Below are 27,468 nucleotides of genomic sequence, written 5' to 3'. Positions count from 1 at the left end.
TCTCTAAGGTGCCACAAGTACTCCTGTTCTTCTTTTTGCGGATACAGACTAACACGGCTGCTACTCTGAATCCTGTCATTAAGTAAGCTTTGTGAGGCATTTGGTCAGCTTCTTGAGGAAAGAATTTGTCAGGGTTAAGTACCTGATCAGGAAACACTTGGGGAACAATGCATCTTGGAATGCTCCAATCCACATAAGAAGTCTTTCTGGAGACATGCAAGATACCATGTGGACAATGGCTTCGGCCTGTAAAGACTGAGTCATGCAGGGACATGTGACTTGCCCAGGTGACTCCAGAACTCCATCTTGGAGCTGGACTTTGCATAGGAGAGAGGAGGGGGGTCTCCACCCACAAGAGAGAGTCTATTTAAACCCGTGGGAGACCCCTCCATTTGGTCTTCAGCTGGCTAAGGAAGGAACCTCTCCACCCCCCCAGGATACTTGAAGGGAACTGGAACAAAAGACAGTAACTATAGGGGGTGTGAGTGATTGCTGGACCTAGGCTAAAAGGAGATTAGCCTGTAAAATGGAGCATTCTGGAACTGGTGAGGAACTTATCTGTATTTAGTTTGATTAGACATAGATTTGCACATTTTATTTTATTTTACTTGGTGACTTACTTTGTTCTGTCTGTTACTACTTGGAACCACTTAAATCCTACTGTCTGTATTTAATAAAAATCACTTTTTATTTAGTAATTTACTCAGAGTATGTATTAATACCGGGGGGAGCAAACAACTGTGCATATCTCTCTATCAGTGTTATAGAGGGCGAACAATTTATGAGTTTACTCTGCATAAGCTTTATGCAGGGTAAAACGAATTTATCTGGGTTTAGACCCCATTGGGAGTTGGGCATCTGAGTGCTAAAGACAAGCAAACTTCTGTGAGCTGTTTTTAGGTAAACTTGCAGCTTTGGGGCAAGTGATTCAGACCCTGGGTCTGTGTTGGAGCAGACGGGAGTGTCTGGCTCAGCAAGACAGGGTGCTGGAGTCCTGAGCTGGCAGGGAAAACAGGAGCAGAGGTAGTCTTTGCACATCAGGTGGCAGCTCCCAAGGGGGTTTCTGTGATCCAACCCGTCACAACCTACCTATGTTTACCCGTACCCATTTGCACACAAGTTTTTAAAATATGGGTCCAAATGGCTACAGTATTACTGGAAACATAGAGGAAGTGCGGGGAAGGAAGAAGTTAAAGAGTGAAAACTTGCTCTATGGTCATTGATCTACTTAGAGAACAAAAATGTGTAAATGATATGAGCTTTTAACACAAAGACTACTGCATAGGATAACAGATGATTCCAGAAGGTACAGAAGCATATAAATCTCCAAAAAGTCTTTGCTGATGTCTAAATTGAGAAATGCTGCACTCCTACCATTTATGACATCAGCAGTAAAGCCCTAGGAATAAATGCAGGCTTATATAGAAGAATAATGGATACAAGCAAAGTTACTTGTGCTTACCACATTCATATATTTTACATACAGCTTTTCAATATTTAACATTTTTAAAGTATATTTTTCAGCATTGGACACAGCACACTAGGAACTCATCTCCCACTAATTAATGAAGGTTTCACACATCACTTGTGTAGAGCTAAAACTGTACACCTTACGGGTTGTCTGGTCAGAACAGTGAGTGTTTGAAGGCACCTTCTTCGTCAACAATATATGTGCTTTCAGCATACTTTCAAGTCATAGTGTTTAATTTCACCGACAAAGGCTCCATTCCTTAAGACACTAGAATGGGACTCAGCAGATCTGGATTCAATTCCCAGCTCTGCTACAGACTTTCCATGTGACCTTGGATGACAATCTCCATTTGCCTCATCTGTAAAAGGGGGATAATTATAAGGGTTTTGTGAGGATAAATTCATAATGTTTGTGAGGTTTTCAGATATTATGGAGATGGGAATAATATCAGTACTTTGCACCATCACAGAACCCTCTGTGGACTTTCACTGACTTCATATTTCTGTAGTTGCATTAAGTGCATCTATTTGCAAGTTGAGGGGAAAATCCAATTTTATTCCTCGTAGAACTGCAAAGGCAATACAGTGATGGAAGAGACAGCTGAATTTAATTCTCCCTAATATAACTGTCTACAAAATTGTCAGCTAGTTTCTGATGACAAAATCCTTATGACGGGTGATACTGAGAGAGAAATTAAGAGTATTCTAATTTTCCTCTCCTTACATTATGCCAGGCTTCATTAGTTGGAATAAATATATGTGGTTTATTTGAAAATTGTCATTAATCAGAGGTAATGTAGAAGTTCTTTTCTTCTGCTGGTAAGTGAATAGAACCAGAGAAACACAGAAGTCAAAAATCACGACCTGTTCAACTATTTAAAATGATGTTGGGACAGTAAAACAACAGCTGCATTAGTTTAGTTACTGAATCAGAGCTCTAGCAACAAAGTTTCCAGACATACGGACTGGGAAGGGGAGAACAAACTCCAAATATTGGCACAACTCAGTACAATTTTAGTATATTACACACTTGTAATCTGGGGCATGTAGTTAACACCCAGAAATCACCATACAGCTACTGAAGTCAAATTACATTTAAATAAACCAGTAAACAAATAAATAGTAAGTAAACCAATAACTTGTGATTTTGACAACTTTAACTTCATAGAAGTACTTTATTTATGCCCCCTGACTGCAAAGTGATCTCCCCAAGCAGACTTCTTACCTGGTGGGGATCAACTGACTTCAACTTTATGGGGTCATGACCATAATTAGCAAGAATTTCAGCGGAGGAAAGGAGTGTTAATAGGAAGTGTGAATGATTGCAATGAAAAATGGGGGGGGGGGGAGAAGAGAGATCACAGGAGCAGAAAGTGTTGGATCATCACCTGTGTGCTTGGTGCTGACATGAGCCTTCATATCTGACTCTTCCATGGTGACAAAATCGCAGGCTGTGCAGCAAATAGAAAACATCCACTGCTCTTTGTCCACGTGAAGGGACATATGACTGACAAACTGGACATTCATCTCTGTCTCAAATCCACATACGTGACAGCTGCAGACAGAAGGGAATTAAAGAGAAAAAGAGTTCGAAACATTAAAAAAAATCCCCATAACAAATGTACAAAGCTTCTACTCGTTTTCATAAGAAAACTCTTGCTTCACTAATCTCTTCTCTTCTCTACTGTTGAATTTTCAATGGGAAATTCTTTTGCCGGCTGAACTGCCTCTGAACCGAGAACCCTGCCAACCTGATTAAAGGGAGGCCCAATGCAACAATCCCAAACATGCTATAATGATGCTAAATAATCGTAAAGTTAATTAAAAACTACGGATTCCAGATGCTGCACATCACCTAGCTGAATCCTTTGGGCAATAAGATGCGCTGCAGTCTTGCCAAGATGTTTAGGAGGGCTGGTACACTGACAAACTGAGAGCTTGCTGCACTCTCCAGGAGCCATTCTCAAGCCCTGGAAACAGTCCCATGTCAGATCAGGATCTCCTGCAGAACTGCCTGACTTTCTGAATACAAGCAAGCAAAAATGGGTTCAGGGATTCCTTCTACTTGACTGGACAAAAGCAATTACCACCTGCAAATAATCAGCACTGATGCAAATTTTACAACCATCAGATAACAACAATGATGTTCAGAGGTAATAGAAAGGAACTTATAGTTTAACTTTCTTTACTGTCTTCCTCTTGTTTTTATTAAGGCATTAACATTTTAAACAAAGCCAGAACACTGAAAACAGTCTTGTACTTGCAGAGGGATGGATGAGATAATCTAACAGGGCTTGTGTATTTCTGATTTCTATGACTGTAATTAAATCTGTTCCCACCACTTAGATTGAAATAAGATTGATTTTGCAATCCATATGTACACTAGGGTTCATATCAAAGCTTGAAGAACATGTGATAGTGCTTACGCCAATAATAAGTGTCTGAGCAACACAATTGTATCTGTACCATTCTTTTATCATCATGAGTTTTCCTAATGCTCCTATTCTTGCCTTCATAACTTTGGCCTTCTTTATTATACGGAAACATTCTTTCACAGGTAGTTGAATTATAAAACATACCTGCCTAAGGCAATCAAAGAGATAAATCAAATAGAGGAAATGTTTATATTTATTACAGAAATTTTAGTTGAAATGATTGAACTAATTGCATCAAGTGGAAGGCACTATAAATTACCGCAAATGTGTTTACACACTAGTAAATTCACATACGTAAAAGGGAACTTATTAGATGTATGTTGAACATGTGGTAAAAGTTCTTGAGGTATTTAAAGGCCTATCTGCCTTTCAAAGCCATTTAAAAAGTGCACAGTCTTTCAAAGTGCCTCGCAAGGCTCAGAAGCATGACATAACCAGCTGGGTTTTGTTGCTGAACCTAAAGTCAAATGTGGCTAAGCCAAATACTTCAGTCACATTCTACCTTAGAACAAAAAAGGATCATCCTCATAATTTGTCTTTAGCAAGCAGACATATCAGACATTTGGATTCTGGTCTCTCGTGTATGGCCCTCTATTGGGTCCTCACCTGTAATAATAAGGGTGCTTCTTTCCACTGCCTTCAGATGTGACAGCGCTGACAATGTCCTCAGTGTCTGTACTCACTAACTTCACAGAATGGACAGTCAGGTGCTGGTTCAGATTAGCACGGCACTTAGCAGCATAGGGGCACAAATGGCATTTGTATTTTCTCTCTTCTGAAAAACAAACAAATCATCTCGAGTGTGTGTATCAGTCTTAAGTGAGATATTTTAAAAACCTCATTTCAAATATGCAACTACATATTGCATAGACACATTTAGGACGTTAGAAAAAAGTTATCAGGCTTCACAATAGTAATTTATATAAATGACTCATTTTCAGCTAATTTAAGGGTATTTTTGAAATTTGGTCTAAAGATTGTATGAAGTTTAATACAAAACTTTTTATGCTGTGGAAAACTGGTGTAACTGCAGCTCTGAGAATTGCCCCTCAGCCACTATAGATTCAGGTCAGTAATGTGCAACTCATTTCTTCACCTGGCACTTTTTTTTTTCAGTAGGGTTGAAGTTCTTGAAGGTGGGTGTGTGCATATTATCTATCTTTCTATCTATGGAGTTTGATGCTTATTTAACAAAACTCGGAGAAAAGCATCTGTATAGATAGTCGAGTTCGGAACATAAGTTAGCCAAAACCCCTCAAAGAACAATAAAACAAAATCCAAACCAAACTCCTCAGCAGTTTCTGATGCTTCACAATTTTTAAATTAACGTCTCTAAATCTTGGCGACAAAGTCATCACACACAGCAGGTCTTATTTTGTATTTACTTGATTAAAAAAACCAACCAAACATTAAATTGCCTTTAAAACCTTTCCTTTTTAAGTAAAGCTGCTTCACTTTTGGAATACAATAATACAATGTGCAAGCACTAACAGAGAGAAATTCAGAATCTGAATAAGACAAAAAATCACAAAACCATAGAAAACACCATGGGGGGGTTTTCTAGCATGGCCATACTAAGTGGTACTATATATACCAGCATTATGCTAACAATATTTTTCAGCACTATGTCTGACATTCTTGCTTCCTAATCTTATTAATCTGTGCATTGCATCTCAACACATTTGTCCTTTGGCCTGAGCTTGAGACATTCTCCCTAAAAAGCATGCACTATACACTGGTTGCAACTTCTAGTTAGACAAATCCTCTGTATAAAACTAGTGGGCATAGAGTCAGATCCTCAGCTGATTTTAATAGCTCCACTGACTTTATGGAAAAGGGTGTTGTAGAAAAGAGTCATCCTCTACTCCCTTCACTTGAGCTAAAAGTTCATAAAGGTGAACATCCCAGAGGCTAACTAATATTTGAAACACTGTCTCCTCTGCTGGTCACTAATGTTTAAAGAGCCTGTCATATAAACAAAAACAAAACAAAATACAACTTTCCTCCTCTCTTTAGAGCCCTGTTTACAGGCTTGCTTAATTGGTAGTAACCAAAAGGTACTTTGATATTGTCAGAACCTGCCAACTGGACAAATTCCTATTTGACCGTTTGTTTTCTAAAATGGATGATGGTTGGGCCATAATGAGTTAGGTTAGCTCCTTGAATTTTTAGCCCAGTTCTACTTGTCTTCATCCCAAGTGAAGGGAACAGAGGACGTCTCTTTCCACAACACTGTGTTTCCTTGCAGTGAAACTTGCCTTATGTTCTTCTTGCAACAAACTTGCATGACACTGTAAATGAGAACGCCAAAGTGTTTGATTTACCTGTGTGCAGTGAGAGATGTCGGGACAATGTCTGCTGTCGGCCAAACACTTTTCCACACACGTCACAGGGAAAGAGCTGGTCATTAAATTTCCAAGATGGCAATCCGTTTCCTGCATCCAGCCCTATCCTTTCTGTGTCTATACCAAAAATGCATAAATACAGAGTCTTATTTTAACAACTTAAAGAACTCTTAGATTTCACTCTATGGACTACTTTCATGTGTCATGTAAAAGACAACACTCTTAACCCTACATTGCTGTTCATGGCGCACAAGTTCACATGAACTCTGAAGCAGAGATTAATTTAATCTGTAACCTAAACTGCAAATATTCCTCTGTTCCATGGTCCATAGCAATTTGAGTTTCTGATACAAAATCCCAAAGCAGGACTTGCACAGAACCAGAACATCCTTGGGGACCCTAGCAGAACACGAAAAAAGCAATGTTACAGATGACTAAAAAAGAATAGTATAGACAGGTAGTAATAATCTGATAAAATCTCAAATCCATCATAAAACTAAGAAAACAAAAAGGCAACAAAAGATGCATTTTTGTTTTGTTTTTATCCCTACAAAGTCAATAAACTGGCTGCTGTACAGACTATCCTAAGGCAACTGAGGCTCTACCACACCAGTGTTACTCCTCTCAGCTATTATACAAGGAATTTCACAACACAATATGTACTGTAATTTCCCCCCCCATCAAAAGCCTACTGTAGCTCTGACTATTTTGCATGGCATCTTTCCAACAAACTGTATTGCAGAACACTGTAGAGTTACTATAAAGTTGAAGAGGCAAACCATAAACAGTAGAGGAAGAGGTACAGGCAAGAGAGAGCAGAGAAAAGCACTGTAATTCTGTGTTTCTAAATAGATCATTTCACTGGCCTTTTCACTTCCCCTCAGTGTTTGAGGAGTCTCTCCTTTGAGGCGTTGGTAAGCTTTACACTAATTTTTATTATTCACTTTCTCAGGCAATGTTTTCAAACAGTTTCATTTTTTATTGGCTTACTTCTTTGGGGAACTTTTGACAACTGGTCAGTTCAAAACTGGTTGCAAAGGCAGCAGCTAAACTAAGAGAGCAAAGCATGATCATCAGCTGATGAAGGTTGAATTGTGTTCCAACCTGCTCCCAGGGCCCTTAGGGATCAAAAACTTCCAACAGCTTGGGGAGTTCTGCTTGTCTTGCACTAAGAAGCTAAGGACCAGGAGTGAACCATCTTTAGAGAAGAGGGAGTTTTAACTACTTTAAGACTAGATGGAATCTCCATTAGTGAAAGTCTGTTCCAGATGAACAGAAAATGGAGAGGTGAAGGCTCTCATACCACCAGACTGAGGGAAGGGATAGAGAAAAGGGCAGTGTTAGATCCTAGGGAATGAGGGGGAGTAGAAAGAGATAATATTCACAAGATAAGTTAGAGCAACAAGGCTATAGAGGGCAATTTTGAACTGGATCCTGAAACAAATGGAGAGCCAGTGAAGTTTGAGGACAGTGGTGATGTCATCTTGCTTCTTCATACCAGGGTTGCCAGGCATCTGGTTTTCGACCAGAATGCCCGGCTGAAAAGGGACCCTGGCGGCTCCGGTCAGCACCACTGACCGGGCTATTAAAAGTCCGGTCGGCGGCACAGCGGGGCTAAGACAGGCTCCCTACCTGCTGTGACTTTGCATGGCTCCCGGAAGCAGCGGCATGTCTCTCCTCCAGCTCCTACGCGTAGGGGCAGTCGTGGGGGTTCTGCATGCTGCTCTCACCCCAAACACCAGCTCTGCTGCTCTCATTGGCCAGGAACCACAGTCAATGGGAGCTGCAGGGGCGGTGCCTGTCAACAGGGCAGCACGCAGAGCCATCTGGCTGCACCTCCGTATAGGAGCCGGAGTGGGGACATGCCGCTGCTTCCAGGAGCTGCTTTGGGTAAGTGCAGCCCGGATCCTGACCCCCTCCCACACCACACCACACCCTCTGCCCCAGCCCTGATCTCCCTCCCACCCTCCAAACCCCTCGGTTCCAACCCAGAGCACTCTCCTACATCCCATACCCCTCATCCCCAGCCCCACCCCAGAGTCTGCACCCCCCGCCACAGCACTCACACCCAGTTCCCTGACCCAGCCCAGAGCCCCCTCCCACATTCGGAACCCCTCATTTCTGGTCCCACCCCAGAACCCACACCACCAGCCCAGAGCCCATACCCTCTCCCACACTCCAGCCCCTGAGTCAGCCCAGTGAAAATGAGCGAGTGAGTGAGGGTGGATGGAGTGAATGAGGGCAGAGCTTCGGATAAGGGGCGGGACAATGGTGTTCCGTTTTGTGAGAATAGAAAGTTGGCAACCCCACTTCGTACACATCAGAAGCTGAGCAGCAGCATGCTATGGCAGAGGAGACGCTTTTACACAATACCTCATTAAGCTTGAGCAGGAGGACTTCTACACTTAGAAGTACACAAGATCAAAGAAGGAAAATTTATTGGGTAATGTATTCGGTAATATTTTGTTTGTTTTGTTTAAGGGCCATCATTTCCAGTCAGGGTCCCCTTGACTAAAAGGCCAAGATTCAGTGGGACTTTCTCCTCTATTCTACACCATCTATGGGATTCTGGATGTACCATGTGAATAGCTAACACGTCAAGGACTATAGAACCGGTGTGTGTTTATTTAGAGCAATAGAGGAAATCTGGATTGGGATTTCCTGTTAAACGGGTATAGGGGGAGGAAAATACAGTATGACTCACCCAGGAGCTGAGGTGAGGCACAAAGGCTGAGAGATTGTAATGTCCTGTAGGGCTCAAGTTATCACTGCAGGTCCCTGTCTGCACAAAGCAATGAGGCACTGAACCAGGAACAGTAAATATCACACTAGCACTGGTGATGCTCCCATGAACCAGGACTCCCTGCAGTTGCAGGTTTGGCCTCCTTGTCTGTGCTAATTCTGCTTCCGTTTATAGAATAGAGCTGGCTGGGCAGCTTTTCAGTTGAATGAAAAATTAATTTCAATCTTTGACAAGTTAAGTAATAACAGAAAGGATCTCTATTTGGGAGGGGGGAATTTATGTAGTTTATTATAGCATGTTCTATTGGAGGTCACATCTGTCAGCACCACCACAGCTACATGTTGTTGGTTTGGGGTTTTTTTTTGTTTTTGTTTTGGCTGTGATACCATATCTATTGGTACAACAGGGACTTGACATTTGATAGAGGCCTTTGGATGCCACTATAATATAAATAAATAATAATAATAACAATTTTTTCTAGTGAGATGACTCATACATCTGTGAAATCAGTCATTTTGTAAAAATTAATATGAAAAAGAATGCAGACCATATATGTCACAACTTCCAAGAACATCAATAAACAACAACTCATTTGATTATATTCTTGAGCTCAAAACAATGAACATTTTGACTCTGCAGCAATGCTATGGATATTTTAGTAGAGCTTTCAGAGTACATAATTAAAACAGTGCTTCAAAGAGGGAATATGGTCATAATTATAAGAAAAGGTCAAGAGTGTGCAGGTTTCTTCAATAGCGTCACAACAAAAATGAATTAATTGGGACACATACTAAACAAGCAGACTCAAATAGAAGTAAATACATCACTTAACAATTCCTTCCAGTATTAGTCATTGGCCTTCTTTTATCTCTCAAGAAGCTGAAATACAATATCCTGTTCCCTATGCTGGATTTATATCTATCAGAGTTGTAGGAAACTCATAGAAAGCTTGAAAAAAATATCCATTTTCAGATTATCCAGAGCTGTTAAAAACTAGTTCCATTATGTAGAATAGGATACTTTTGATGCTTTTAATTATTTAGTTTTATTTTAAAACTGTACTGCTGGGTTGCAACCTTCAGTGATTTTTCTCCAGTAGTTGCTGAATCACTTTCCTGGCTAGGATACTGCAAAGTATTCTAGTCAGCGTGCCCCCTACTTTAGCTATCATGACCAAAGTAAGCATCTGGTGCAATGAGGTGCTGACCACCTCCCACAAGGTTCTTTGAGCTCTTCACTCTCATAGAAATCAATCACTTTGAGTGATTTCATGCTGTGAAAGGACACTATTTGTCATCCATGGTAACCAAAGCTCTTTGTCCAAAGAACAGGTACAGCAAACTTTCCCACACCCATCCTGTAATTTACCTCACCAATGACCTGAAGAGTCACTTCTGGGGGTGAGTTGATAGTTCAGTCATCATAGCTACCAAATTCTTGGTTCCTCTGTTAGGACGGCAAATAGGGGTGCTGATTAGTACCAGTTGTGATGGTGATTTTTCTGAGGTGGGTACGTATTTACCAACTTAGATACCACAGTATTATGGTAGATAGCTTACAGAAACTTTAGATGGAGGATCATTCAGTCAGACAGGAAGGAACTGGATTGATACCAACTGATGTTGCGTTATAAATAACCATTACATGGAAGGCTTCCCACAGAAATCCATTCTTTATCAAGTTTTGTGCTACAAACTGTTCCTTCACTAAACACCCAAAAAGATTTTTCCCACATTGTGTACAAAATACTAATAATGTACTATAGATAGGGAGAAAGACAGGCTCATCTGTTGATTGAAAAGGTACTGTAGACACTGGGTGAGTAAAAGAACCTGATCTAACAGGCATTTTTCTTTTGCAATTTTTTTGAAGCCATAATTGTTTTGTATGCCAAGAAATCCTTACCTTTTTTAAAATAGGTGAGCATGTTTGGTGCAAGATTTCTGATTTAAACCCATATTTAATAGCAAAAGTGCTGCTGGAAAAAGAGCAAAGTGAAAGGCAAATTTCAGAGCTTTTAAGTGAAAATAGAACGTATGTAAAATACTGATGTTCCCAAATCCGAATATACTGTTATGTGTAGACTTAAGAGTTAAAAATGTTTTAAAACAAAGTACTCTTGGTGAAATGCAAGGTCTCTAAGTGCTACTGGAATGCATAATTTTAAAAAGTAATAATATAGAGTTCTGAACTCATGGATTTAAAATGGTTTTGAAATGTAAATGTATGGAATTAAGACTACACACTGTGTACCACATTAAAGAATTAATGTGTTACTTAAAAAAGCTGAATTTGACTCTTCAATAAATTTATTGATTAAAAAAAGTAGTAAAATTTGTTAGCAACGTTTCTGTCCTTTATGCTACACCCAGATGTCATCTTGCCACCAATCCTAGTAATTTCATATTGACAAGCAGTGTAAGGCTGATGGTCTGAAAAAGGGCTAGAGGAAAGTGGGAGAAAGCCCAAGTCAGTATTATAACTGCAAAAATTTGCCCCATTATACTGAATATTTCATGTCAATTCAATGGATGTTTCATGTATATTGGCAAGTTTGGTTTGTATCCTCAAATTAGTGACATCAGTATGGATAGCATATTCCACCATCCCTTATAAAAAGCCTTTAACCTGACTTTTGCTTGAGAAATGCTGAGAGAGGATGCTTTATTTGGTTGAAGGTAAAAGCAAAGAAGAGAACGAAGTGTGACCTGAGTACATAAATAACTGTCCAGATTCACTAAATCAGCATTGTACATCACTGCTGGTAGTTCCCAAAAGGGAATGTTCCGACTCTGGTTTTAGACTATGAGACACGATAGTTTGATTATTTTCTTTATCGCTTTATTTAGCTGTTTTTACATTATTGCTTCATAATGTTTTAACTGTATTGTATTTTAAGCTATCATATAGCATCAGGATTACCTTGATGGGGGAGACAGTGAGAATGCTTTATAAATAAAATTATTATAAAAGAATAAAGCTATGGGTCACCAAAATAATAATAATAATAATAATGAAAAAAATCACATGAAGGAGAAATTAATGTTTATACTTTTGGTTGTTTCACTAGCTATACCATCTCTCATCCTATAACACACATAAATTGCTGCTTCAATGGGTTCCATTTCAAACCTGCACACAGTCACAAGTAATCAAAGATTCCCTGTTCTACAAGCAGTGGTCCGAGCGGTGCAAAGCAATCTGCATGGGCAGATCCTTATGTCCATGTGGAGTCCCACTTGAATGAATTATAAGGATTTTCCTGTGTTACAAATACCCTCTGAAAAGGTTGAAATTAAAGATACTGATGAAGCCTAACTGGCGCTTTTAGCATTTATAATACCATCATTCCTCTGAAAATGTGTATAATTTTTTATATTTAAGAAGCATTTGGAGTTGTTGATGTAAAATTACAACTTCAGGATGGGATCCACACAAGCAGACTCACTCCACATGGTCAAGTGGAAGCCAGGACAGTGATTTTGAAGATGAGGTGAAGGTCAGAAAGAGAAAACTGTGATGGAGAGATCAGAGACAGAGCAGTGCTTAGTGAAAACAAGGTTGAGTGAGTGGCCATTTTGATCAGTTCTGGGTTGAAGGTTAAATGGGAAGGTGAGAGTAGGTCAACATGGAAGCTGAAGTAACCAAGAATGAGACTGAGAGGGAGAGATGGATATCAAACTCTGAACAGAAGGCACAAGATGGAGGGGAAAGGGAGGGAAAAGATACTTTAAGAGAATGAGTAGGATGTGTGGAGAAGATGGAAATGGCAGAAGTGGGGGAGAAGATCAACCGTAGAGCTATGCGAATAACAGATTTTTCAGTTCACTGGCAATTATGAAAAATGGAAGACATTTCATCGTGGGCCAAACAAAAAATATATTTTTTAAAATTTTCAGTGAAACAAATAATAAAAACCCCCCATTAAAACGTTGTTTTGAGTCGACCCAAAACAAAACATTTCAATTTTTGAGAATTTTTTAACTTTCAATTTTATTTTTCAATAATTTTAAAGGAAATTTTGAAACAAAACGTGATTTTGAATTGAAAACTCAAAATTCAGTTTAGAAAATGTTGAAACTAAAAGTTTAGACATTTTTGGAAATGTTTTATCGTCTTTTTTTAAAACTAAAACAATTTGGCAAAATTGACGCAAATTTGCCAAATGTTTTAGTGTCACCAAATCTGCGTTTTTCACCAAAAAAAGTTTTGGTCAAATTTTTTGGCCCAGATCTACTCAACACAGCCATCACATTTCTTAGGGAACAACTCAGGGCAATGTGTGTGAAAGAGAAGTCACTTTGGGAGAAAGCAGCTAAAGAGGCAGTGTTAGGGTTACCATACGTCCTCTTTTTCCCGGACATGTCCGGCTTTTCGGCAGTCAAACCCCCGTCCGGGGGGAATTGCCAAAAAGCCGAACATGTCTGGGAAAATGGCGGCTCTGCTCCTCCCCTGACTCTTCGGCTCTGTTTAAGAGCCGAGCTGCCCGAGCGCTATGGGCTTCAGGCAGCCCCCTTGCCTCCGTACCCCAGCCGCCGGCCGGGCACTTCCCCTCCTGGGCTCCGGCGGAGCAGGGTCTGGAGGCACGGGGGCTGCCTGAAGCCGGTAGCGCTCGGGCAGCCCGGCTCTTAAACAGAGCCGAAGAGGAGCAGAGCCTCCAGCTGCGGCAGCTCTGCTCCTCCCCAACTCTTCGGCTCTGTTTAAGAGCCGGGCTGCCCGAGCGCTACCGGCTTCGGGCAACCCCCGTGCCTCCGGACCCTGCGCCGCCGGAGCCCTGGAGGGGAAGTGCCTGGTTGGGGGCGCAGGGTCCGGAGGCATAGGGGCTGCCCAAAGCCCGAGCGCTACCGGCTTCATGGTTTGCCGGGCAGCCTCCAGACCCTGCGCCCCCCGCTGGGCGCTTCCCCTCCCGGGCTCCAGCTGCGCTGGGGAAGCGCCGGCCGGGGGCGCAGGGTCTGGGGGCTGCCCGGCAAACCGTGAAGCCGGTAGCGCTGGGTCAGCCCTTTCCCCGTGGCTGGGAGTAGGAGGGAGGAGGGGGCGGAGTTAGGGCGGGGAAGGGACGGAGTTGGGGTGGGGCTAGGGGGGTGGGGAAATGGGCGGGGCCAGGGCCCGTGGAGGGTCCTCTTTTTTTATTTATTAGATATGGTAACCCTAGGCAGTGTCAAATAGGATAACCAGGTTTCTGTGACTGCAAGGAGATAGAGGCCTGAAAACAGGTGTAGCATAGGTAGCTGCTGTGCACGCGTCCCATGCAAGTGTGATTCAACTCTGATCTGAAGGGCCACTTTGGATCAAGAACAAATATTTCACAGAGATCAATTGAACAGCCATCAGATAACTTTTGGTTCCTTCAAGTGCCTCATATTTACCATTCAAAGAGGATAGAATACTCTGTACATAGTGTTGCATTTGTATCACCGAGGCTTGTACCACTCGAAAGCTCTTTCTTTATTTTTTAAAGATGAAAAGTTTAATAAAAGTTTTATTCAGAAAAAAGTTGTTGTAATAATCAACCAGTCAAGCCAAAATTGCTTTAAAAACATGCATTCGGAAATTCTCCTCTCCACTCTTATCACTGCACTCAACTAAGATATTTCATTGGCTCTCTGTTTTTTGTGCAGTGCCTCATTTGAGATTTTTTTTGCTTTAGAAATTTCCACTTACATGCTCATCCATCTTTTGTGCCAATAGCACAGTACTTAAAAACTGACTAGAGAACTCCTTTCCTGAACTATGCAATTAAAGTACTGCTGCAAATTTGGTCTCTATAAGCCCACAAACCACTTACAAACTTAATAATATATTGACTGTATGAAGTTTCATCTTCTCCAAATACAATACATCTTACTCTCATTCCCCCACTCACTTTCAAAGTGATTCTGCCTGCACTGCCAAAAGTTATGTTGCTAGTAATCCAGTTAAAATAAATTGTGGATTCTTTCCAGATATTGTAGTTCCTTTATAAAATATGCTTTCCTATTTACCTACTGTAATTGTGGACCTGGGTGAATGCTATTTTCATTTATCATTGTCACTACCTCACTGAACTATCTACTCCTTTATTTTTGGATAATATTTTTCGTGAACAGAATCATTTGTGAAATCTTGTTTTATATGAGCAACTTTGATTTTTTTACTTTAAACTCCCATATGCATCTCCATAATATTTTTTTAAGAGATCCTATTTCTTAACCTCACTTCAGCTAAAATACTATAAGTTTGTTTGTCTCCTTAATATTTTTGTTATGCTTTTTGTAGCTATAAAAATGTTCAGTATTGTCACCTGCAATATTTTTTAGTCACAATGCACGTCAGATAAGAATGGTTGTTAAGGGGATGTCAAGTTTCCTTTTTTACTAATTTATCGTCCAAATATAATAATCTTTGTTCCATCTGGTAGAAGGAACATGAGTTTTATTTTATGAATCCTGAAACAATGATATACATTGTGCAATCCATGCTACAATATGTGGAAAAAAACACATTGCTAAATAAAACAATGTAACTAACTAAACCTTAGTGGATACTCTAAAGTTTTTTCAAATGTTTTTGCAAATAATTATCATTACTATGGAAATACAGTGAATATCAAAGTAATGTTATTATGGTAGTCTGACTTACTGACCATAAAGATCCTTATTTGATAGAGGAAAAAATAAGAAGACTATTTGTATATCCACAGTGTGATACTTCTAAGTTTTACATATGGTATTTCTAAAATTGCCTCATACTAGGTTTGGAAGTATTGGACTAAGGAGCCAACATGCCCCTCACAAAGAAGCATTAACTGTGCACAGAGGTACTCCAAATGAACAACAGAAGTGCCCAAAAGCATTTGAAGAAGCCACTGAAAAGTGATAGATAAAGATGTCTGTTTCCATGAAGGGAGATAATGAGGAGATGGGGCTTTAATGAACCTCAGATAGGAGTCAGGAAAAATATCCAGCCAACTATCCGCTCAAGCAAAGTGGACGGATGAGACAACGAAAGGTGGGAGCAGGAGTCCATCACCACAGACACCAGGGATGAGCCAGGTTGCTAGAAAATGGAAGTTCACAAAGATGGTGATAAACATAAGAGCTGGAATCTGAATAAAACAGGAGGCAAACTAGGAAAGGAGACAGGAGGTAGAGGAAATTACAGCAACATAGGTGAGCCCAAGATGAGAGGACTTATTTTCTCCTGTCCTTATAAAGCATTTCTACATAAACTTCACTTGTAATACAAATAATTTTCCACCTAAGCAGCAAGGTTTATGGTAACCTTAAACTGTATACCAAAACTTTGAGATTTGCTTTTATTTTAATTGATTCTCTCTTTTTTCCATATTGGATACATTTGTTTGATTTATGCAATATAAAGTTACTGGCTGTTATCTATGCAGAGGCAAACAATCCTTTGACTTCTGAGGAGAGGCAAAGGGATATCTTATCCTAAACCTAGCTTGAGTTCTCAGTTGCCAAAAATTAAACACAAGTTGCTTTTGGTGCTTTGCCTGAGGTTGGACTGAACCAACAGACAAGAATAAAGACTCAGGAGGATAGCTAAGCCTTGATGGACAAAAGTGGCAAATTATCTATCTGAAAACGAGAAATATTTTAAATGTGACCATTGTAAAACCATTGAACAGACCTATGAGTCTCATGGTACATCATATCACATCCTGTGAAATGTACCAAAGTGACAAACAAAAACCTAGGAAGTTTATTTTTTAAACTGTGAGTTTTCAAAAACAAATACAAAACTATTTGCCCCATTTCTCTCTCTTCAAAACTTGCTTTTAAAGAGAGTAATTTAAAATCCAATATGAACAAATAGGGGATGAAGTGAAACATTTTTCCAGTTTGCTTCTCATACTGATGTGAGTTTCAAATGATCCCCGGAATATGAAGTGAAGCCATCAAGAGTTTTTTTTTGGTTTGCAGATAAATCATGAAAAAACCACTCATATTAGAGAGGTTTCCCACCCAGGCCTTAAATCAGTCCATGTTCGTGAATCTTGGTGAAGCTAGTCCAGACACAGGTTTTAAACAAACGCTGAAACATAGATAATTCTGCTGTAGTTCCTTTACAGAAACTAGTTTTTACAACAAATGTAATAACCTTTTTCATCAACAGACTGCGTATAACATGGAAGGGGCCCCAACTTCCACCATATTTTGTACTGCCCTCTTCAATGTGTGTCATAAACAGGACTGCCTTCTCAGAAACTTCAGTCTTTACCAAAAGAAAAAGGCAATGTAAAATGTATGACATATGCTAAAGTCAGATGGTCATGAAATGTATCACTGATAGCAAAAACATCGTCAACCAGAAGTCCTTTCAGATCACTGCATTGGCTTCAGAAGTTTATCTAACACCTTCACCATCATTAATGATGGTCACGATGTGGAAGGTCAATCAGTCTGACATTTAGTTTTCTAACTGTAGAAGAAACAATTCCCGGGGGTGGGGGTGGGGGATGGAAATTGAATTATTCACTGAGGGAATTGTGACATTATAAAATCAGGAAAGAGGGTGAAACTGATGACAAATCCTTTTTTCCTTCCAACATATATGTTTTTAAAAGCTTAACTGATCACTGCTGACAAATAGGACAATCATCTGAGTAACAAAAAACGTCATTCTCTTTGCCTTATTCTAAAAAAATCCTTATTGTATATATTTAAAAAGAGTATATATCCATTCCCAACACAGAACCTGAAACTGTCTCCCAAGATCTATGAGAGTGAGGGATCGTCCTTCAGGATTGGTTGTAGATCCTTGATGATGAGCTGGAGAGGTTTTAGTTGGCGTCTGAAGGTGACGGCTAGTGGCGTTCTGTTACTTTCTTTGTTGGGCCTGTCCTGTAGTAGGTGACTTCTGGCTCTGTCAATCAGTTTCTTCACTTCAGCAGGTGGGTATTGTAGTTTTAAGAATGCTTGATAGAAATCTTGTAGGTGTTTGTCTCTGTCTGAGGGATTGGAGCAAATGTGGTTGTATCTTAGAGCTTGTCTGTAGATAATGGATCATGTGATGTGGTCTGGATGAAAGCTGGAGGCATGTAGGTAAGTATAGCGGTCAGTAGCTTTCCGGTATAGGGTGGTGTTTATGTGACCATCGCTTATTAGCACTGTAGTGTCCAGGAAGTGGATCTCTTGTGTGGACTGGTCCAGGCTGAGGTTGATGGTGGGATGGAAATTGTTGAAATCATGGTGGAATTCCTCAAGGGCTTCTTTTCCACGGGTCCAGATGATGATGTCATCAATGTAGCGCAAGTAGAGTAGGGGCGTTAGGGGACGAGAGCTGAGGAAGCATTGTTCTAAGTCAGCCATAAAAATGTTGGCATACTGTAGGTCCATGGGTACCCATAGCAGTGCCGCTGACTTGAAGATATAAATTGTCCCCAAATGTGAAATAGTTTTGGGTGAGGACAAAGTCACAAAGTTCAGCCACCAGGTTTGCAGTGACATTATTCGGGATACTGTTCCTGACAGCTTGTAGTCCATCTTTGTGTGGTATGTTAGGCTTGAATAAAGAATGGGAGTAGATGGGTCATTACACAAAATAAAAACCATTTCCCCATGCTAATTTTCCCCCTACAGTTACTCAGACCTTCTTATCAACTGCTTGAAATGGGCCATCCCGATTATCACTACAAAAGGTTTTTTTTTCTTCTGCTGCTCACCTTAATTGATTAGTCAGTCTCGTTAGAGTTAGTATGGCACCCCCATTTTTTTCATGTTCTCTGTGTGTATATATATATATATATCTTCCTGCTGTATTTTCCACTGCATTCATCTGATGAAGTGGGCTTTAGCCCACGAAAGCTTATGCCCAAATAAATGTTTTAGTCTCTATGGTGCCACAAGTACTCCTCGTTCTCTCCTAATTCAGGTCCATGTAGCTCACCATCATTTTTAGCTCATTTATATTGCTTGTTACATTTATTTTGGGTGCGATGAAATCCAATCTGTATCTATTTCTGCATGTCTGAGTGACTACTGTATTTGGAAAATAGAATGCACTTATTTTCTAATAAAAGCCAGTGCAGGTTTATTTGTTCCTTGCAATTCAGTTTGTTATGATAAACTTCAGAGAAAATCCTACTCAAAACCAATCTAGGCTACTCATACACACCGTTTGGACCATTCTGGTCTGTGTACATATTTAATGCTTGCTTTATCTGTCAATGTGCCACTTTCATTTATGAGTCCTGTTGAAATGACGACTTCTCTTTTGCAGAAAGAAGGCAATAATACAATTAGGGATTTGCACAGACACTAATATTAATATTCTCCATCCAGAAGTTCGATGTTAATAAAAATGAATTTGCCTTAAGGTTACATTTTTCACTCTGGGCTTTGGCATCCCTTTCAATTTTCCAGCCAAAAAGCTACACAAAAAATAATATACAAACTGTTGAAGCCAGTGGACAGATACACTAGCGGAGGGAGGTAAAAATACAGCCCAAAGTAGCTCAGATCAAGTCCCTTTCCTCAGGGCTAGCTTTATTGATACAAAAAGATTCAAACAAGAGCAAAGCAACTCGGAGCACTTGGTTACAGCCACCTTTCCAGCTTTCAGCAAGCTGGTAGGGGGAGGACACACCCTTTCCCCTAGAGAAGATGCAGCCCCTTCACCTCTGCTTTTACAGCCTCACTGCAGCTCACTTACAGGATAGACAGTGAACCTGGGCTGTGCTTGAAACCCCTTACATACTGGGACTTAAGGAGAGCTTTATACCTTGTCTCTCACACACAAATAAGAGTTGGAGAGCTCCTACATGGAATCTTTTCCTGTTTATCTTGTATCCAGTAGCATTTTGTGGCATCAATCTAGTCAGCATATTGGGCTGCCCGTAATGGAGTGGACTATAAATCCCAAAAAACAATGTGGCAAATTTTAACTGAGGTCTAATTCGGAAGCCATTAGAAGAAAGGTATGAAAGTCTTCTGCCCACCCTCTCCCAAGGTACTATTTTTTAAAAAACTGTCTTCTGCCGGCCCGCCCTCACTAGCGGCTGATAGGATTTGTAATTAACTTCCTCCTAGGCAGACTGATGTTGTAGAAGACAGGTGTGCACAAGATAGAAGATGAGGTGAGGAGGAGAGAGCCCCAAATTAACTTATAAAAGAAATGTCTGGGACAGGTCTCCATTCATTAGTACAAACAGAAAAGTTGTTTTAAAAATCTGTCTTACTACTTTATGTTTAGCTTGTATTCAAGTAAATTTCATATTTAGGAAGGAGTACAACTCAACCCTGACATTAAATTTCCACAAATATTCAGATATAGAAAAATCAATACAAAATTTGGGCTTATTCATATGTGGGTCTAAATATGATGAAGAGCCCAATACAATGCAATGCGAATTTGTAAACCAATGGCTCCGTCTATCAAGACCCATACAACTGGTAATTTAATATATGACATCTTTATCATTCAAATTAAGGACAGTTTAGAAAGTTCCATTTGCTATATCGCCATTCATTTTATGTATTTATTTTTAAATCCTAATGACAGTAAAACATTTGTGACTCTAATTATTTTACTTCTTGCAAAGTTGTTTTTGGTGGAATAAGTGCCAGGTTTCTTAATGCATCTATGACATGGACTTTGGAGAGATGAAAAATGTTACCATGTGTCAAAAGTGCGTCCAGTATTAAAGAGTGAAAAAGTCATTGCCCAGGAGCTTTGCTTCCCACATGTAAGGAAACAGTTACCTTTTGCTGTTTTGCTTTGGATTTGGTGTTTGTGAAATTTATTAACACAGTCGTTGGCTTGCTGGGTTTAATGATTGGGATCCAGAGTGGGTTTATTTTGAATGAAACTAGAAGGTATTTGTTGCAAGTGAAATTACTTTGTTCTTGTGTTGGTTACCCAATGCTGATCTTGCTTTAGAAAGGAACAAACGCAAAAAGGGATATTACACAAAATGAAAATATACACTTTTGCTTGTGTGGGAGGAATGTGAGAGGAGAAAGGCTGTGCCAATTAAAATTAGCCCATAATAAAACAAGAGTCACAATGTTTCAGTTATAAAACAAGTACTCTTCCACACAGTCATTAAACATAGACCAGACTTCGGGTTTCTATAGCATCTTTCATCCTGATAGTCCCTTGAAGTGTTTACAAAGTAATTAGTGAGTGCAGTGCCTCTGCAGTCAAAGAGAGCAGCCATTGTGCACTCAACATTAGTTCTAGGCATTAGCATACTGAAGAAAGGAGTAATAGCCAGAACACTACGAGTTTCACATATACTTCAAAGAGATCTTTAAATTCTGCCTGGAAGGCCACAGAACAGTGACTGGTAAACAACAAAAAAGGACTTGGTTTTGGTTTTGTTATTTTACCCAAAGGACGACATTGCCAGTGTCTGAATTAGAGACGGGCTTGGGCTGCACAGCTTTGATCCAGACCTGAATGTTCTCAAAGAACATGGGATGTTCATAGCTAGGGTTTTGTCCAATCTCCTACAAGAAAAATGGTTAACTTGAATCCATGAAATTACAGGCCAGAGGTGAGAAAGCTACCTTATAACCCACATCATTATTATTTTCTCCCTCTTTTATGGACTGCTACAACTACTGTAAATAGAGAATCTAGGCCATATATAGACTAATTATATGGATTATAATATATAGATTAATTTCATAAACACCCTCATGCTTCTCTTTTGTGCGATTATTTTGAAGTGGTTTGTTCTGCACAATTACACCTTACCATGCCCTGAAAATTCTTTCAAAATGGAAAGATTTATTTGACTGCTGAGATCATGTTAGTTATAGTGACTATAATGGATAACAGGAGACGATCATTATTACAATATCAGAGACCTGCAACACATGGAATTTCTTAGTGACAGTTCCTGCTAGGGAACACATATGCATTACATGCAAACCTACCTGGCAGCAGCCCTAGAAAAAGTGACAAAGGAAATGTACTATAGAGACAGAATATAACAGAATAAGTTAGAATCATATGCATCCCAACTGGCTATAGCCCCAGAAAGGGAGCCAGGGATCTGGAACACCATTCCCTCTGCTCACTATATGCAATTCAAGCTGTCTATCAAGGCAGCTGGAGAATGTGTGTCCAGCAACGTAAGTGTCTATGCTGCAGTTAGGCACATGATAATGGGAATTTAAAGATATGATGTGATAAAGAACAATGTGATGCAATGTGCTAAAGCTAGAACCACTGAAACATAGTTCAATGCTAAATTAAGTTGAACAAATGCTGTTAAATCTGTCTCTCTAGGAAGAAATATGCCAAATGTGCCCGCTCCTACAGCATTCCAAGTGAACTGGCTTTCCTAGAACAGCTTTTTACAAGCTGTAATGAGTCATCTGTCTCCTGCTACCAGAGAGTAACAAGACATGCTGAGAAATCCTCTCTCTTCCAAAGGGCTGCAATGTAGAGAAAGCATACCACATAACAGATATCTTAAATTAATTTTCTGTTTATGAAAAATCATAACTGTATATAATGGTGATAAGGAACCAAGAGCCATTATAACTTAAACTGATTGACCACTCTGCCATAGGGAATTTCCTGCAAATTCTGGGCTTGTCACAGAGGTCTGTTATGTCTGATTGATTATGTCAATATATTTTATTTTACCTATTTGGATTTATAGAAAAAATAAAGAGGACCTGCAGAAATCTCTAGACATCCCTGACACTGTGGTGCAGAACATGCCCTTGCACCTGCGTCCATAGGGAATATCCATAGGGACCAGCACTCAAAGAAAGGAACACTACTTACCCTGTTTCCCCGAAAATAAGACATCCTCCGAAAATAAGGCCTACTTACAGTTTTGCCTCTCGTTGTAATATAAGGCATCCCCCCGATAATAAGACCTCCCCGATAATAAGGCATCCACCGATAATAAGGCATTTTTCATTTCTGAAAAATAAGACATCCCCTGAAAATAAGACCTAGCGCATCTTTGGGAGCAAAAATTAATATAAGACACTGTCTTATTTTCGGGGAAACAGGGTACCTTATAGTAACTGGAGTTCTTTGAGATGTGATCCCTATGGCTATTTACTGTGGGTGCACATGTGCTCTCTGCATCTGGGACTGGAAATGTTTCCAATAGCAGTATCCATTGATTTGCGCCAGTGCCCTTCATGTCGTTGTGCTCTCAACTGAGGGCATAAAGGGCGACACAAACTGATTCTCCAGTTCTCACTCTACTGCAAATTTGAGAGGATCTGAGCAGAGGGGGAGGAGGACAGGACATGAATACCCATAGAGACCACACATCTTGAAGAACTCCAGTTACTGTAATGTAAGGGTACGTCTATACTTACCTCCGGTTCCAGCGGTAAGCAATCGATCTGGGATCGATTTATCGCGTCTTGTCTAGACGCGATAAATCGATCCCGGAAGTGCTCGCCGTCGACGCTGGTACTCCTGCTCTGCGAGAGGAGTACGCGGAGTCGACGGGGGAGCCTGCCTGCCACATGTGGACCCGCGGTAAGTTCAAACTAAGATACTTCGACTTCAGCTACGTTATTCATGTAGCTGAAGTTGCGTATCTTAGTTCGAAGTGGGGGATTAGTGTGGACCAGCCTTAAGTAACCTTCCTTTCTTCTATGAGTGCTGGTCCCTAAGGGTATTTCACTGTGGATGACTCCCAAGCAGTGTTCAGTGAGGATGTGAGTGCGAGGATGTCTTCTGTATCAGTTCTCAGGAGTGCTGAACCAAATGAAGCATCCCCAACTGAGTCTTGAACCAAGACATAGTTCCCAATAAATGTCTGAATGAAGCCTCAGATTAGGCCAGAGCCCTGTGTACCTCCAGGGAGTGGTGTTTCCTGTCCTCTCTAGTATTATGAGGTTACCGGTAGGTGAACTGTTTGGTTCAAGTGAAAGTCAGAAGGAACTTTCTGGATAAATTTGGAATGCAACACTCAGAGATACTTTATGTCTGTGGAAGATCATATAAGGTGGGTCCGCCCTAAGGGCCCTGAACTCACCTACTCTTCTGGCCAAGGTGATAGCTGTTAGGAAGACAACCTTCACTGATAAGTGCAAGAGGAAGCAGGAGGCTAAGTGTTCAAATAGCAGGTTCATAAGTGCTGGCAGTACAAGGTTCAAATCTCAAGCAGGAGTAGATCTTGATACTGACAGGAACATCCTGACAGTGCCTTTTTAGAACTTTACTGTGGGGCAGGGGTGAGGGAGAAAAATGAGCAGTTCTCCACCAGAGGATGAAATACGCTAATGTACCTATAATGAACTGATGGGTAGGCCCGTTGACTTCAAGGAGAGGAGACAGTACAAGATAAGAGGAATCCGGGACTCCTTAGGAAGCAATGATGCTTTTGTCAGATGAAGAATCTATTCCATTTGGCAACATAAAACTTTCTTGTAGAATTTCTTGCTATTGAGAAGGATGTATTGGACCTCCTCTGAGCATGATCTCTCTTAAGTCTCTTGCCCCGGCAAAAACCAGGCTGCCAGGTGGGGATGGTTGGTTTTGTCTCCATTCTTTGACAGTAGGTCCAGAAATGGCTGTAGGTGAATGCACAGGAAGGAGGTCAGCTGCAGAGCCATGGCGAATCAGAACTGTTGCAGCCACCATGGTGCTATTAAGATCATTGTTGCCTTGTCCCACTTGATTGCTCAGAGGATCTGAGGCAGGAGAGGGATGGGACAGAAGGCATACATCAATGGTTCTGACCATTGCACTAGAAAGGTTGTGCCCCTGACTGGATTGTGGGAGCAGTTTCTATACTTCCTTAATGAGTCTGTGATGGAGTGGCATTTTTTATGGTGGGAGTGGGTTTGGAGGAAGTAAATTAACATATGAATTGAGGTATATAAAGCAAAGTTTCTATCTTGTCCCATTACTGGAGCTGATGGTCACCTCATTCATGACTATTTTTTTCAGTTACAGTTTCAGCTCTGCCACACCCCTGATGTCAAGTAATCCATTCAGTTCTTCTTCGAGTGCTGATCCCTAAAAATTTAATGGCTGGCTTGAAAAATAGTTTTAAAAGGAAAAGATTTACACTGTGAGGTACTCCATTTTGAAGAACATGAAACCTACGCAGTCTGAATGGTTTACTTATCACATTAAAGATATAGTGCTAAAGCTGTGAGATTTTTGAACTATAGTTGCAGAAAAAAAGTAAGCAATCCAGGAGGAATGGAGAGAGAGAAAAGAAGGGTATATATTATGAAAAATGTCACTCCATCACAGATTCGATCAGATAACTGCACAGTTTAATTAATGGTCTTGTACTGTATAAGTGTCTTTGTTACACAATTTATCATAGGTTTCAGAGTAACAGCCGTGTTAGTCTGTATCCGCAAAAAGAACAGGAGTACTTGTGGCACCTTAGAGACTAACAAATTTATTAGAGCATAAGCTTTCGTGGGCTACTGCATCCGAAGAAGTGGGCAGTAGCCCACGAAAGCTTATGCTCTAATAAATTTGTTAGTCTCTAAGGTGTTACAATTTATCATAGTTGCACCAGTGTAAATCTGGGGTAAATCCATTGACTTCATATGTCAAGTTGTCCGATTTGAATAGAGTTATAATTGACATAAGGACAAATGGATGGAACTATCAGAATCCAAATTCCTCCAGAATATGATTTGATTTTTAACTAAAAAACAAATATAGTTTCAATACTGGTAAAAACAGAAAAATTTAAATTGATTAAATGTAGGACTAATGGACACTAATATAGAGGAAGTAAGGTCAATAAAGAGACAAAGGCCATTAGAGAACAAGTGTAGAAGGTTACTGACGGTGAGACAGATACATTTTCCAGGAATAAGTTGGGAATTCATTATTTATTTATTTGATAGTTTAGGGCAAATTTAGCCATGGCACAAATGACCAAAACTCAAGTAATTAGAATTACTAGAAAAAGCTGAGATAGATTTTTTTTTTTTGAATTTTGGGATGCAATTTATCTAATCTAGCTAGGTATTTATACCATATTCAACACCATGGTTTCCACCTCACAAGTATTTCCAAAAAGGATGGGGGCAATAAACAAGGGGGTCCCAATATTTAAGAATGGATGAGGGAAGATGTAGGTCACTAGACTTCAACTGTGATGTATGGATGATAAAATAATGTATATTTAATTGAACTAGAAATGGGTGATAAAATAGTAATAAAATAATGTATATTTCAGAACTACTCATAGATAAAGACTGTGCCTCAAAAACCGTAGTTGAATTTTGACTATATTGCTGAACTGATTGGAAAAGCTGAAACTGTGGAAATCACTTATCTGTATTTAAAAAGAGCAATTTGATTTACAGAATGAGACAGCAAGGTAGTGGAGAACTATTAAAATAGATTAAAAATTGGCTAAGGGTCAAGAAAGCCAACAGAAGATTAACATTTTAATCCATCTAGAGAAAGACCTAGGAATACAGTTCCATACAGAACTACACTATACTTCTTATCAATGGAAGTCAATCTCAAAAGGTATGAGACAGAGATGTCCTCTTCTTCCCATTTGCTCATTCTGAATAACTTCATATCTTCTTCGTAACTTGTTAGGCAAATCAGTGATTTTTTTAAAAGTTATAATTTCTGAATTGTTTCACGTCTAAGTGATCTTCTCTGAGATCTTGTCCTGTTCCACTCGTGAATGAAGGAAGTGAACCACTGGCTAGGTAAGTGGTGTAGCGTAAAGGGGTTTGGTTTTGTGGAACATTGGTCCACCTTCTGTGAGGAGAGGGGGCTTGTAGTGAGGTGGAATGGCCTCTCACTGAGCCAGAAGGGGAGGGACCACTCTCTGATCCCTGCTGGGCAGAGTCAGGCCGAGCTCGCCCCTCCCGCTGGAAGCTAAGAGCCGGGACAGGAAATATAAAAGGCAGAGCCTCTAACTCAGTTGAGTCTAAGTCAGAGAAGGGAGCAGACATCTCCAGGCCGCTGCAGATCCCTGGAGTGAACCTGCACTGTGCCACGCCCTGCTCCTAGAGGAGACTGACCCAGTGAGGGTGAAGAGCTGCCAGGACTGCCGCTTGCTGTGTACCCTGAAGGAACGACCCCAAGCCACAGGTACATTACAGTGGAAGAGTCGGAAGTAGCCCAGGGACAGCTGACCGTAGGTAGGTTGTGTTACGGTAGGATCCCCACTGACCCTGTGATGGAACCTTCCACCACTGTTATGGCCCTGGGCTGGGACCCGGTAGAGTAGGGTGGGCCCACATCCCAACCTCCTGCTACCAACCCCACCCCTGGGATGGCAACCTCCTCACCTTAGGCCAAGGGGCCTGCGTTTGTCTGCTCTCTACCTGAGCCACGATGTCAGATGATAGCCTGCCTACTGCTCTGCCCTGCATAAAAGGGTCAGAGACCCCGGGCCCTCTATACCTCAGGGGGGGAGGGATAGCTCAGTGGTTTAAGCATTGGCCTGCTAAACCCAGGGTTGTGAGTTCAATCCTTGAGGGGGCCACTTAGGGATCTGTGGCAAAATCAGTACTTGGTCCTGCTAGTGAAGGCAGGGGGCTGG

General features: G+C 40.5%; 1 protein-coding gene across 2 annotated transcripts in view; it reads right to left on the bottom strand.

Moving 5' to 3' along the window:
- ZNF827 (zinc finger protein 827) overlaps positions 1–27,468 on the bottom strand; it is a 154,824-nt gene that overhangs the window by 18,956 nt on the left and 108,400 nt on the right. For both annotated transcript variants that reach the window (XR_008445079.1, XM_054029807.1), the window contains exons 9-11: positions 6,230–6,367; positions 4,512–4,680; positions 2,859–3,025 (exon numbers count right to left, since the gene is read on the bottom strand). Coding sequence is in view for 1 of the 2 variants with exons in the window: in XM_054029807.1 (XP_053885782.1) it covers positions 2,859–3,025; positions 4,512–4,680; positions 6,230–6,367 (474 nt within the window). In the remaining variant the exon portion in view is untranslated. The remainder of the gene's footprint in view (positions 1–2,858; positions 3,026–4,511; positions 4,681–6,229; positions 6,368–27,468) is intronic.

Source organism: Malaclemys terrapin, chromosome 5 (assembly GCF_027887155.1).
Source record: "Malaclemys terrapin pileata isolate rMalTer1 chromosome 5, rMalTer1.hap1, whole genome shotgun sequence".
In the NCBI taxonomy this organism is placed as follows: Eukaryota; Metazoa; Chordata; order Testudines; family Emydidae; genus Malaclemys; species Malaclemys terrapin.
This window is presented reverse-complemented; position numbering and strand designations above follow the sequence as displayed.